Source organism: Larus michahellis, chromosome 3 (assembly GCF_964199755.1).
Source record: "Larus michahellis chromosome 3, bLarMic1.1, whole genome shotgun sequence".
In the NCBI taxonomy this organism is placed as follows: Eukaryota; Metazoa; Chordata; class Aves; order Charadriiformes; family Laridae; genus Larus; species Larus michahellis.
This window is the reverse complement of record NC_133898.1, coordinates 108,858,589-108,872,807: the sequence shown is the minus strand read 5'-3', so window position 1 is coordinate 108,872,807 and position 14,219 is coordinate 108,858,589. Positions and strand designations below refer to the sequence as shown.

Here is a 14,219-nt window from a genome sequence, read left to right as displayed (position 1 = left end):
GATTTAGAGTTGCTGTGGGATTTTTTCCTTGATGATTTGACAAATTCTGTTTGTCCTTTAGTACAATTTTAAGACAGAAGAAGAAACTTAAAAGGGAAATAACTATGGATTATTACAGAAACAGGAACAGTCCTCCATTTTGTTACCAGAATTGGCAAATTCTGGCAGCTTTATGTCAAGAGAGCGGGAGGAACAGAAAGCTCCCCATATCCTGCCTTTTTTTTCTTTCTTGTATTTTTAATATACTACTTACTCTTTAGCTAGGCAGCAATTCTCCTGTAATTCCGTGTATGGTGATAACTTTTGGTTTTGCAGCCTTTGCTGTCTACCACCATTAGGAATATTGGCAAGTAAAAGCAAATGTGTTTGTGCAGTTGTTATTACCTGTAGACGAATATATGTCTGAGAGATTAGAATTAAATGCATCAGACATTGTAATTTCCTCTTAACAGCTCAAATTGCTGTGTCTCTGAATTCTTTCATTTGCAAAAAGGGGTAGAGTGAAGAAACTTCCAAATCTTTTTAGATTTGTTTAAGATGAAAATATTGTATAGAAGTAGATTATTCATTAGCAATGAACCAGTAAAATCAGTTTCTTATGCTAAAATGTACCACTTGAACCACACTGATGCTTTATTCCAAACAGTTTGGTGATTATATTTCTTTTTTTCTACTTAGCAGGTACGCAGTCAGCAACTGAAGAATGTCCTTGTAATTTTGTAAACTCAGAGGAGCCTCAAAATAGGTGATTGCCAGTTCAGCATGTTTTAATGATCTGTAAAACCTTCATTCCTAAGAAAGCTTACATTTGATAAATATTTTATTTTTCTTGTATGATGCTTCCATGTTTGTTTGTTTTCATTTTCTTAACTCTGTAACTTTGGTTGTGTACCAAAATCAGCACTGTTTGAGGTCTTGCATGTATAATTGTGTGTGATATTTTTGAAGGAACTAGGTTTAATTTTTATAGAGTCATAGCAATGTCAGCTGCAACAGGGTGCTGGAGGTCTTGTAGTATAGCCTACTGCTTTCAGCAGGACCACTGCCAACATGCCATTAGATCAGCCATGGCTGTGGTAACTGAGCCTTGAAAACCTCCAAGGATGGAAGTGCTGCAGCTTTCCTGGGCAGTCTTCCCTGCTGTACTACCCTTTGAATTTTTTTCCTGTGATATCCAAACTAAATCTTCCAATGTGCAGTTTTTTGACCATCCCCCTCTGCGTATCATCTGGCACTGAAAAAAACCAGCTCCCAAAACAAACCTAAACAAAAAAAACCCAACTCCATCACCACTGCAGCTCTCTTTCAGATAGTTGTAGCTGCTGTTGGATCAACCCATAACATCCTTTTTTCACAAGACTAAATAAGCTCTGTGTCTCCCACCTCTTTCATTGTAAGCTATGTGCTTTAGTCCCTGACTTCAATTTCTCCACATCTCTCTAGAGGTAGCTTCTCTAGAGGTAGCTTCTCTAGAGGTAGCTTCTCTAGAGGTAGCTTCTCTAGAGGTAGCTTCTCTAGAGGTAGCTTCTCTAGAGGTAGCTTCTCTAGAGGTAGCTTCTCTAGAGGTAGCTTCTCTAGAGGTAGCTTCTCTAGAGGTAGCTTCTCTAGAGGTAGCTTCTCTAGAGGTAGCTTCTCTAGAGGTAGCTTCTCTAGAGGTAGCTTCTCTAGAGGTAGCTTCTCTAGAGGTAGCTTCTCTAGAGGTAGCTTCTCTAGAGGTAGCTTCTCTAGAGGTAGCTTCTCTAGAGGTAGCTTCTCTAGAGGTAGCTTCTCTAGAGGTAGCTTCTCTAGAGGTAGCTTCTCTAGAGGTAGCTTCTCTAGAGGTAGCTTCTCTAGAGGTAGCTTCTCTAGAGGTAGCTTCTCTAGAGGTAGCTTCTCTAGAGGTAGCTTCTCTAGAGGTAGCTTCAGTTTCCCCACAACTCTCTAGAAGGGGGAGTGTTGGGAATCCCAAACTGGATGTGCTGCTGCAGGTTCAGCCTCACCAGCACCAACCAGAGGAGGATAATATCCTCATCAAGCCCAATGGCTTCTGGTGTAGGCCAAAACGTTTTTAGTCTTATTTACAGAGCAGCTCTCACTTCACTGTTTTCTAAGAGAGAGTTTTCTGTGTTCTGGTAGAAGAACTCAAAAGCAAAATATTTCTTGAGATTGGAAGGGGAAGCGTTTTCTATTTCTTGACTAAAATAGTCAGACTATTAAATAGAATAGATTACTCAAAAACGCTGCCTCAGTATGTAATTAGGAGATTAATAATCAGCAGTTTCGGGGTGGGAATTGGAAGGCAGTGAGGTATTTATTGTCTTGTCTTCACAGTTGTTTAAAAACAGTGTGGTGTAGCTTTTAATGCTTTTATTACATGGCCTTTTTTTCAAGTGAAGATAACCAGGCTAAGAGAGGGGACGATGCTTTGGCCAAGTGGGTTGCAGATCCTGCAAATACAGCATGGATGGAAAGTAAGTATCTGAAGCACTGAAGTATAACTGTAGAAGAAGGTCAGTTTTAAGTTGTGATCAACAGTATGTTTGTATCTATGTGCACATATGTATTTTACAGGAATGTCCATGTTCACTTTTATTGTATTTTTTCAGATATGTTCCAATATGAACCAATTTATACCAGTTAAAATGTTCAGCAGTGTAACACAATTGTGTATTTTAAAATAAAGTTAACATGCACTTTCCTGTGGAGTGCTTTTTGGAGTCTATGGAATTGTTTGTCACTGTCTTAAGGAAATCGTTTGGCTCCATCAATACGTCTACAGTGGAAATTTGCTCAGGTTCGGAGTCTGCTTTGTAGATGTATATGAAATTATTTTTCTCATGCAGTAATTGGCAAATAAGTTCTTGGAGAAGGTGGAAGGGAAGGAATTGACACTTTTTCTTAGTGCATGCCCTTGGCTCTTTGCTGGCAGCTGCATTTTAAGACAGAACAGAGACTGTGTGGTTTGAGGACAGGTTATCCTGCTTGTTCTCAGCTATTCCCTCTGGGCTGGAGGTTCATCTTACATGTCACTTGAGGTGACTGAGGAATTTGCATCTCTGTTTTGCCTCTTAATGTTCTACAATGATCATTACATTATTTAGTTTTGTTTCTGTTTTAAAAATATCTATTATGGCTTCTCTACAGCCATTTAGTAAGGCAATGAACAGCCCTCGACAAGCAAGGAACATGCCATAGTGCTGTAAGAAAGAGGGAGAAATGTTGGCTATTGAAGTAGATTTGTGTTTTCAGGCTACCAAAAGTCATCACAAACAATGCAGATAAAGCTGTGAAATTTCACAAATGCTTTATACTGTTTTCACGCATTATTGCATTATTTGAATGATGATCAGATGTACCAGCAAAATGCTAGTGGAGAGTGAGTCGTACCTCCATTGTACTCATATGTGCCAACATAACCAAAATTCTTTAGAATACAATAGAATATTGTTGGTTGGAAGGGACCTACAGTGATCATCTGGTCCAACCAATTCAGGGCTGACCAAAAGCTAAAGCATGTTATTAAGGGCATTGTCCAAATAACTCTTAAACACTGTTTCTTGGTCCCATTCAATTTTAGGGGGTTTCTTGTTTGTGGTTTTTTTGTTTATTTTTTTTTCTGTTTTGCTTTTAGACCCAGATGAAGTAATTTATGATGATGTGCCAAGAGAAAATTCAGACTCCGAACCAGGTTTGAGGTCTTTGTAATACAGACCATGTTGAAAGCAATGTAATATGGAATTATGTTCATGTATACTGAATAGATACATTCGTTGAGTACCCAAAATATATGTAGAGTTAACACTGTGTCAATAATTGTTGGATCTTACAAAGTTCAGAACTAAACTAATTCTTGAAAGACTTTTTCTCAGTAGTTGTCCTACACCGCTCTTCTCAGAATAATTCTGTTTTATTCTGTAGATATGGTCCCAAACGCTAGAATATTCTGTATATTAGAGAATTACAGTGTTGGATGTTGTAGCAATAGTGACTTAAACAAGGCAAGGTAGGGAAGAAAAGGGTGTTTTAAATAGTTAAATAATGTATGATAATGCATCATTGTCATGATTATACAGAGAACTGCTCTATTCTTGAAAGTCCCCCTTCAACATAAAAATACCCAATAGATGGAAGAGGAGATTCAGAGTGGCTGTTTGCCATCCTGACTGTTACTCCACAGAAACGTTTTATTTCAGCTTTGGAGTGGTGCAGCTCCTGATGGTGTGAGCATGTTTGGAAGGGACAGAATAGATCTCTGCTGGAGCCAAGATGTTGCATTTTCTGGGAATGGTGGAGCTAGGGCTCAAGTAGTGTTCAAGGCCAGGTTGGATGGAGCTTTGAGCAACCTGGTCTAGTGGGAGGTGTCCCTGCCATGACTAGATGATCTTTAAGGTCCCTTCCATCTCTAACCATTCTGTGATTCTAAGAAGCTTATTTCAATGAGCTCTCGCTCAGGTTTGTTTTGCAGTTTTTGGTTATAGTGAAGACTGTACTTAAAGCTTGGTTGCTACTAACTGATTTTGTGCTTGAGTGGGTTGGTTTATTAGGAACTTGGTGTCTACTTGTCATGGCTTTCAGAGCGTGTAGGTATTTGATACTGAAGTTGTTCATGAATCAAGAAAACACTTAAGCTTTCGTGTGTGAAAACCAAATTTACCTTTAAAGCTGTAACACTTTCATTTCTTGTCCTTAGTGGTGTTCAGGCAAGGTGTTTTACAAATTATTACTGAAATTTGTTTCATTTGTTATTTGAAAGTGTTATGTTACATTTGTGGCTTGAATGTTTTTATTACTGGAAGCTCCCTCAGTGGCCTGTGCTGCTCTGGGCAGGGCCATCTTTGCACTGTCGCTGCTCAGTCAGGAAACACGTACACCAAGGCCAAGAGGCTGAGCTGGGGAGGGATATGGGATGTGGAGCAAAACTCTGCTGAGCATCTTGATCAGAATTTTTAGCTTAACTCACAAGACAACTCACAAGACTCTTTTTTTCGGGGAAAAAAAGAGGATCTATGGCCTCTGGAAGGAAGGGCAGGCCACTCAAGACGACTACAAAGAGGTAGTTAAGCTATGTAGGGAAAAAATCAGGAGGGCCAAAGCCCCGCTGGAGCTAAACCTGGCTTCTGTTGTCAAGGACGACAACAAAAAAAGCTTCTATAAATATATTAGCAATAGGAAGAGGACTAAGGATTATCTCTGTCCTCTAGTAGATGGGGCCGGCAACATAGTGACCAAGGATGAGGAAAAGGCTGAGGTACTTAATGAAGTCTTTGCCTCAGTCTTCAGCAGTAGGACCAGTTGTTCCCTGAGCACCCAGACCCCTGAACTAGAAGACAGGGATGGGGAGCAGAATGAAGCCCCTGTAATCCAAAGGGAAACGGTGAGGGACCTGCTTCAGCACCTGGAGGTGCACAAATCTATGGGGCCAGATGGGATCCACCCAAGGGTATTGAAAGAGCTGGCGGAGGTGCTCGCCAGGCCACTTGGTATCATTTATGAGCAGTCCTGGACAACCGGGGAGGTCCCAGCTGACTGGAGGTTAGCAAATGTGACACCCATCCACAAGAAGGGCCGGAAGGAGGATCCGGGGAACTACAGGCCAGTCAGTCTGACCTCGGTGCCTGGGAAGGTCATGGAACAGATCCTCCTCAGTGCCATTACACGGCACATGCAGGAGAACAGGGTGATCAGGCCCAGTCAGCATGGGTTTGTGAAGGGCAGGTCATGCCTATCAAACCTAATATCCTTCTATGATAAGGTGACCCACTTAGTGGATGAGGGAAAAGCTGTGGATGTTATCTACTTGGATTTTTGCAAAGCTTTTGACACTGTTTCCCACAGCATTCTCCTGGAGAAACTGGCTGCTCATGGCCTGGACAGGTGTACTCTTCGCTGGGTAAAAAACTGGCTGGATGGCCGTGCCCAGAGAGTGGTGGTAAATGGAGTTAAATCCAGTTGGTGTCCAGTCACAAGTGGTGTCCCCCAGGGCTCGGTGCTGGGGCCGGTTCTCTTTAATATCTTTATCAATGATCTGGATGAAGGGATCGAATGCACCCTCAGTAAGTTCGCAGATGACACTAAGCTGGGCGGGCGTGTTGATCTGCTTGAGGGTAGGTTGGCTCTGCAGAGGGATCTGGACAGGCTGGACCGATGGGCTGAGACCAGTGGTATGAGGTTCAACAAGGCCAAGTGCCGGGTCCTGCACTTGGGTCACAACAACCCCATGCAGCGCTACAGGATTGGGGCAGAGTGGCTCGAAAGCAGCCCGGCAGAAAAGGACTTGGGAGTGTTGGTTGACAGCCGGCTGAATATGAGCCAGCAGTGTGCCCAGGTGGCCAAGAAGGCCAACAGCATCCTAGCCTGTATCAGGAATAGTGTGGTGAGCCGGACTAGGGAAGTGATCATCCCCCTGTACTCGGCACTGGTGAGGCCCCACCTCGAGTACTGCGTTCAGTTTTGGGCCCCTCGCTACAAGAGGGACATTGAGGTGTTGGAGCGTGTCCAGAGAAGGGCTACAAAGCTGGTGAGGGGCCTGGAGGACAAACCTTATGAAGAACGACTGAGGGAGCTGGGGTTGTTTAGCCTGGAGAAGAGGAGGCTGAAGGGAGACCTTATCACCCTCTACAACTACCTGAAAGGAGGTTGTAGAGAGATGGGGGCTGACCTCTTCTCCCTGGTGACAAGTGATAGGACGAGGGGAAACGGGTTCAAGTTACGTCAGGGGAGGTTTAGATTAGATATTAGGAGACATTTTTTCACTGAAAGGGTTATTAAACATTGGAATAGGCTGCCCAGGGAGGTGGTGGATTCACCATCTCTGGAGGTGTTTAAAAAAAGGGTAGATGGGGCACTGAGGGACACGGTTTAGAAGTGGCTCTTGTCAGGGTAGGCTAAAGGTTGGACTCGATGATCTTAAAGGTCCCTTCCAACCTCAACAATTCTATGATTCTATGACATTAATTAAAACTTTGGCTTTCTGTTTATCCCCAGACATTGAAAGATTCTGAGAAAATGGGTAGTGAGGGAAACTTAATCTTCATATGTTCATGATCTTGATGTTTATTAACATCATTACATTTGTATTGTAATATATAATTGTAATATACAAATAAACATTTATATATTTTGTCAGGGAGACAAAACTGGTCCAAAAAAGTCGCAGTCAGAGCTCAATCTACATTAGCATGTGGACGAGATATGTCCACCAAATCCACTGGGTAAATCCTGCCCCAATATTGGCATTGCGGAAGTCACAGACTTATATAAGTCTTGGCTTATTTTGACTCACTGTGATGATTCGCTTAAATTATTCATTGTGCTAGATTACCACTACAATGTCTTCTTCAGTAAGTATATTTTTACGACAGTCTTGATACACGTGGAGGTTTAAAAAAAAGTCCTTAAAATGTGATTCTTCCAAATTAGAGAAGATTTCTCTGTGTTAATTATAAAGAACTTAATGTTAAGATTAAGATATTATTGGCCAAAATGTAGTTTTAAAATCACAGAATCCAGGGTTTAGACGGATGTCTAAAATATGTCAGCTTTTCGTTTGAGTACGTATTTTTTCTGGATTTATATAAAACTTCAGTCTTAAAATGAAAGCACTTTTTTTTACTGAATTTAATATGAGACAGTTTTAAATGCTGCATTATAACCTTTTGACAACAGAGATCCCTGGCAGAAGTGTCCCACACTTCTCTACTTGTAGTGACAAATGATGCTGCATGTAGAATGCATGCCTGTTTCCTGATAAGTAATTGGCACTCAGAATTTTCGATTCTGTTGTGAATCAGTTTGTCGTACTTGACATCTGTGCCAGCAAAACGACCCATGTCTTTAATAGGTGATACTTTGGTCAGCCTTTGCAAAATAGCTTTCTGTATCTTGAAGAGATTAATACTTCAAGCTCTTAGTCTAGATTATGGGCAAGATAACCTGCAGATATGGGAGACTCCGAGTGACTGGTGGAGTTGCAGGAATGACGAGTCATAAAATATCATAGGTAACACGTTTCTTGGTCTGATCCTTTCTGCTTAAAGTAGTGACACTTTCGTTTGAGTCTTGCAATGTTTTAACATTTGTCAGTGAGCTGATGATGCAGGTATTTCTAGAGACAAATGACAAGCTTGCAAATGGAAGGATGCTTCTACTCGGTGCAGATGTGTGTTCACAGCTACACTTTGAACTTCCTTTGAATTTTTTCTGAAACCTGTTGTGGGATTTTGACATAACCGTGTAGTTTGAGTAGGGCATGTTTGTAAAAGGATTGTGGTGTGTACCCATAATACTGTCCTCTTCTAGTGCTCCGTTTCAACAAAGACAACCGACTTTGGCTGTTTGAATATTGGATTTAATTTACATTTTAAAATGTGCATATGAAAGTCTGTGTAGTTCTTTATAGCACATCCTGAACAAGTTTTTCAGTGTTTAAACAAATGGAAATTTCAGTGTAGCTTGTTTTGTTTTGGTTCAATTCTTGCAGAGGAAATGATTTATGATGATGTTGAAAATGGTGATGATGGTGGAAACAGCTCTCTGGAATATGGGTGGAGTTCAAGTGAGTTTGAAAGCTATGAAGAACAGAGTGATTCTGAGTGTAAAAATGGAATTCCCAGCTCCTTTTTGCGAGGCAACCACAAGAGACATGTATGTATCCTGCAGTGCTGCTCAGTCATTGAGGTTATCCTGAATTCCAACGCTTGCCAACATGCACCTGTATTTCCCTTCTCCAGTTTCAAATGCCAACTGCGTCTTTTTAAAGGGACATGAATCAATGTGGGGGTGATAGTCCACCACAAAATGCAACAGGGAAAAGAAAAGATTAAAATGTTAAACAGAAGCTCCTTAAAAAAAAAACAAACAACAAAACAAACCAACCTGAAGTTGGATGAAAGTGAAATTAAAAATAAGATTATTTTTGCTTACGGGCAGTTCCTTACCTTTTCTTCTTTTGCAGCTGCTGGATTAATGTAAGTGGTAAATGAGTGTGGAAAATAATGTGAAGAACAGATGGGGGTAAGCCTGACAAGACTTGAAGTTTTGGGGATCCTTCAGGTGTTCAAAAGTCACAAAACTGTTCACCAGCGTTACCTACCTTTCTGTCTTAGATCTGTACCCCTTTGGTTGTTTGAAGGTGACTGAGCTTAAAAAAAAAAAAAAAAAATTTTTGTGATCAAAGAGGAGTCTACCATTTATTAAGGAGAGAAGTGGTTGAAATGATAAATCTGTGACACATCTGTGGTCTAGTATCTTTGGCTACATCCATGCCATGGGATGCAAGAAGATGATGATGGCATGGGTACCTGCTCAGGCTGCATCTTTCTGATTGCACATTGGGGGGAGCATGGACTCCTGTTCTCTTGCTGCTTCGGCTCCCTCTCCTTCTGCCCTCATGCCCTTTCTGTGAGAGGGAAGTCTCTTGCCTGGGACCTGGGCATCCTCCTGCTGCCAGTTCCCTGCTCTGAGCGCTAGGAGGACGGGGCTGCGGAGCACAGTGGGGACAGACAGGGCTGGGCTCAGTGCCCAGAGTCGCTGGAAAATCCTCAGGGCCCCTCAGTGTGTGCTGTCTGGGGACAGAAACCCAGCCGCTGCTTCACAGCCACGTACTGTTAGCTGCTCAGCACCCCGTGGCTGGAGGATGTAGAGGTAGCAGCTAGGGTGTTCTTCCACGGGACCCTTTTATTTTTTTTCATTTTGCAGGTTTATTGTCTCGATGAGAATAAAAGCCTCTCTGTCTCTGTTCTCCTCCAGTACACGTTATCTGCTTTCCTGCCACCTCCATCCTTGCTGCCCGCCCTTTGGAAATCAGGGAGTGAGCAATTAACTGCAAGACTTGAGCCCACCTAAGTCAGCACTTTGTAAGCTGGGTGCTCATCCTCTGGTTTTGTTTTGGTTTTGTCCTGACTTAACAAGTTTAGGCTATTGCAGCTGTTTCTTTCGGGGGAGCATTTTTAACTAGACTGAAGAAAACAGAGTTTGATATTTTATTATTATTATTATTTTTAATACCTTTGGAGGAGACTAGGGAATAACTTTGCATGTGAGTGTGTAAGTCTTAATATGGCTGTTGGTTTATTTTTTTGGGTTTTGGTTTTTTTTTTAATCTTTTCCTATTATATGTAGCTTCAGTTTTGGCCGTAGTTGTAAGAGTGTATTTACACATGTGTACAAAGCAAGGCTTAAAGCCAGTTTTTAAACACCTATAAATATATTTAGATCTGTCACAGGAAACTGTTGGCAGTGGGTTGAGAGTGATGGTGCCAGGATCAGGCACAGAGTGTCCAAGCAAGAGATGGAGGAGTGGTGGGAGAAGAGAGGTGTGCTCTGAGGTCCTGCCCTGCAGCTGGCATTTCCAGGCCTGTGACATAAGGTTTTGAGGACTCCTTTGTGAGGATGGGGATAAAAAGCCGAGGAACACATTAGTTGGTGGATGGAGAAGTCAGAGGGGCTGCTCCACCTGGATGGGTTACTGGGAGGTGGGGAAGTCAGGAAACTAGAGAAGGGGTTTGGTGGAGAATGAAGACAGACAGAAACTTTAGAATTGCTGAAATTAAATAACAAAACAAAAAAGCAGGCAGAAACCACCCGATTTCATACCTTTTCTTTGTATCCATTCCTTGCCCTAACTCTCACCTCTCCTCAGGTCTTGTGATGGATGTTACAGTGTTTTCCCAGCACATCTTCCCCTATAGCCTTTCAGAGCCTGTGAGGGACTTGCCTTGCTCATGATTTTTAGTGTCTGTTGAAAAGTATACAAAGGTTGGAGGTGGGATCTTTAAGTGGTGGTATGACTTCCCTCAAAGTCACTTTTTCCTTAAGACTCTTGATGAATATTTTTATTTATTCTGAGACGGGAAGGTTTTTGTGCTATTAAATATTTCTAGTCTGTGAAACAGATACTGTTCTTCATTTTACTGCTGTAATGCCAGAAGCATCGTGTTGAAGGTAATTGCATCCTGACCTAGCCCAGTGGAGCTAAATGCTGGACCTGTCCCTTTGTTTTCAAGTCAGTAGGCCTTCTCTTTCCTGATGCTTTCATGTCTTGCCAAATAACTCTGTTAACATCAAGCCGAGGGTTTTTCTATGGGCTTCTGGTATAGCGTGCACCAAATATTTTCTTTTTTTTTTCTGGTTACATTTTAACCTCTTTTATCTGGCTTTCTCAAAACGTTTGACAAATGTTAATTAGTATTTCAGAGCATTTCTCTGGGATAGTTTCCTTAACTTGCAAATGGATATGTTAAAGGATGAGATGGTTACAGCCATCGTCATACAATGAGGCTATGACAGATGCCCGTGGAAATTACAAGACCCTGCATCCTCCCCTCGTAGTGTCTCCTTACCCAGCTCACTGGCACTGTTGATCTCCGTCTTGTCAGGTGCCAGCAACCTCCGCGGGTTCTTCAGCCTTTGAGAATTCTTCCTATCCACTGTTTTGAAGGATAGTCAGGAATATACTCACTAGGGTTTGTGCTCCAACGAATGATGCTCATGGTTAAAGCTGATGCATTGTTTCCATACAGTTTGTAAAAGATGTGCACGATGTAGTTAATACACAGTTCGTTTAGCCTAAGTGACTTTGCCCCTCTCTTTACGTAGTTGCCGGCGTAGCAGAAAGGCGCCTGGCTGAGTTTCAGAAAGTTCAGCGATGCACAGGAGTGATGGTCCATTTGTCAGGTTGGAGCTTCCCTAAATGATAACTTTCCCTCAATTGTCTATGTATCAGTAGGCAGACCGGGGCAACATGCATGATATACGCGAGTACTTTTAGCATAAAGTTTGCACTACAGGCTTTTTGAAAAGATTGTGTCTTTTTATACACTGTAGCTTTCTCATGACCTAACGCGTTTAAAGGAGCATTATGAAAAAAAGATGAAAGATTTGATGGCAAACACTGTGGGAGCAGTAGAGATTCAGCAACTAAAGCAAAAACATGAGCTGAAGGTAGTGTAGTTGATTTTTGTAACTAGCTACATTTAAATGATTGCTTTTCCAACACAGACAATGTTGTCTTTCTCTTTTAATCCTAACTTGAAAGAGCAAACAATAATTTGTATGAAATGAATTCTAAATGTGCCGGATTACTGTTATGCAGTTTGTCTTAAAAGTACTTTGTCAAGGACCTTTTCTCATGTTTATTTTTAATGGTAACAGTTTCAGAAGATCAGACAGGGCATTGTCCTTCCCTGCTGACTGGTGCCCTTATCCCGGTGCCTCCGCAGGGCCAGCCTGACCCTGGCTCTCCACGGCCGCATCAAACTGGGGGAGTCTGAATCTCCCCGCTCAGAATGGAGCCAGTGTGAAAAGGCTGGGTTTCTGCTAAAAGCTTCGGCTCAAACCAAGAAATTGTCTGATTGCAGCAAGACAGCTTTGTTTGTGTTCTGATGTCGCTGATGGTGTCAGCCCAGCTCTGACAGGACTGGGGATTTTTTGCCGTGGTGGCATTTTGGGAAAGCAAAAGTACAAAGCAGGGTTTTTTTAATAAACATTTCCTAGAAAAACAACACTTCTTTTTTAATGAAATTTCTTTTTGCTGTAGTAGGGTATTATAAAATTATGCCATTCTTAATTAAATCAACTTATTTCTTCAATTAATTAAATTATTACTTGTAACATTTTCTGCAAAACAGTGTTTATTTAAGAATATACTTAATACATAACTGAGTCTAGGGGATTATCTTTAGGTCAGAAATACTTTGTCAGAGTTGGTGGGACATTGGGAGATGGACAAGGACCCTGGCTGTTAATAACCTGTTCGTAGTATTTATTTCTTACATAATGTAAAGCTGAGCATTTGAGACTATTTTGAGTTCAGGTGTTTGATGCCGAAGTGTTCTTACGCGTTTCTGCTGTTTTAGGCTTGCATACAATATTATCATGAAGTAAGTTCCTTTCTCCAGGTTTGATTTTATTAAGAAAAAGCACAGGTGCTCAGATCTGAGCTTTGATGAATCTGTGTACTTACTATATATTCCTTTGACTTTGGGCTATATGTATAGCCTAAACTACTTGAGTGTTCTTTTTAAAGATATTTTGATTGAAAGTATTCTGCATGGTATGCTCAAACATGTTCCTATTATTCACTGAACATGTAGACTGTACTTTTTATCTTACAGATGCAAAAGCTTATGAGAGCTGCTAGAGAAGGTACCAAAGATGGGCTCGAAAAGACAAAAGCAGCTGTGAAAAAGGGTCGTTCTTTCATTAGAACAAAATCTTTTATTTCTCAAGGTATGTGCTAATTATACTGTGTTTGCTACTCTCTCTAGTCATTTCTGAGAAGGGAAGTGAATGGCCTAGCAGGTTTTTGTACTGGGAGCCGAGTACTGGATGCATGAAATCAGCTTTATATGAATGAAGTTTTGTCAGCACCTCTTGGGTAGTTTTAGATTTGGGGCAAGTACCTGAGTGACCTAAGAAACCTGAGGATCACAGAAGTGTCCACTTAAAACCAACAACAACAAAAAATCCCACCAAACAGTGTCATAGATGCTATCTAGGTATTGGTGTACAGGAGTTAAGGCGCTAAGTCTGTCCAGTTCCCCCCCATCAAGTAACTCCTGAATGTCAGGAAAGTCTGCTGTTATGACATGGTTTTCAGTGGAGTGATGGTTGACTATTTTCAAAAGTTTGTCATGGCCAAGGGATAACGAACACTTTCTGTGCTTAAGTACTGAAGTGGAAGTAGGGGAAAAGACTGTTCTGCTTTATCACAGTTTGGTGGTTTTTAATGAAAGCTGAGTTTGGACTGGGAAAACAGAAAATGGTCTGAAATCAAAAAGCTCTAAGTATTTGTGTTGTTTCTCTAGTTAGGAACAAATGTCAGCCCTCTCTTATGAGCAGCAGCAGCAGTCCACAGTTAATTTTTGCAAGAGGCGGGGGATAGTAACTGAATACAAACATCTCTTCTTCAGGATAAGTCTGGGAGGCAGTATGTCTTTCTGTTCAAGTTTCTGCCCAACTAATTGAATGGTTGTAACTTCTGAGGTTATAAAACTACAATTTTAGGAAGCTGAAACCGCAGGACTGGAACTAGACATTTTTAGTGTGCGAGCTAACATAAAGCTGCATCCTAGCCGTAAGGACCAGGACACGTTCTGCATCCCTGTCATCGCCTCTAACTGCTTCTGAATTTACCTAATTTACAGACAGAAAACAGAAAGTTATTTGCACGAACTTAAGTGATCAAAAATGTATCCTCAACTTTTTACTGTTGCATAGGAGAAAATTATCTGCTCCAGCAG

At 41.4% G+C, this 14,219-nt stretch overlaps 1 protein-coding gene across 3 annotated transcripts in view; it reads left to right on the top strand.

The window, feature by feature from the left end:
* The window catches only part of ARHGEF10 (Rho guanine nucleotide exchange factor 10), a 121,347-nt gene that overhangs the window by 36,549 nt on the left and 70,579 nt on the right, over positions 1 to 14,219 (top strand). The window contains exons 5-10 of one of the 3 annotated variants that reach the window (XM_074581659.1): positions 679 to 745; positions 2,371 to 2,450; positions 3,611 to 3,667; positions 8,459 to 8,622; positions 11,803 to 11,919; positions 13,092 to 13,206. In XM_074581659.1, coding sequence (XP_074437760.1) covers positions 679 to 745; positions 2,371 to 2,450; positions 3,611 to 3,667; positions 8,459 to 8,622; positions 11,803 to 11,919; positions 13,092 to 13,206 — 600 coding nt within the window. The remainder of the gene's footprint in view (positions 1 to 678; positions 746 to 2,370; positions 2,451 to 3,610; positions 3,668 to 8,458; positions 8,623 to 11,802; positions 11,920 to 13,091; positions 13,207 to 14,219) is intronic. The other 2 variants (XM_074581660.1, XM_074581661.1) reach the window with 2 other exon arrangements.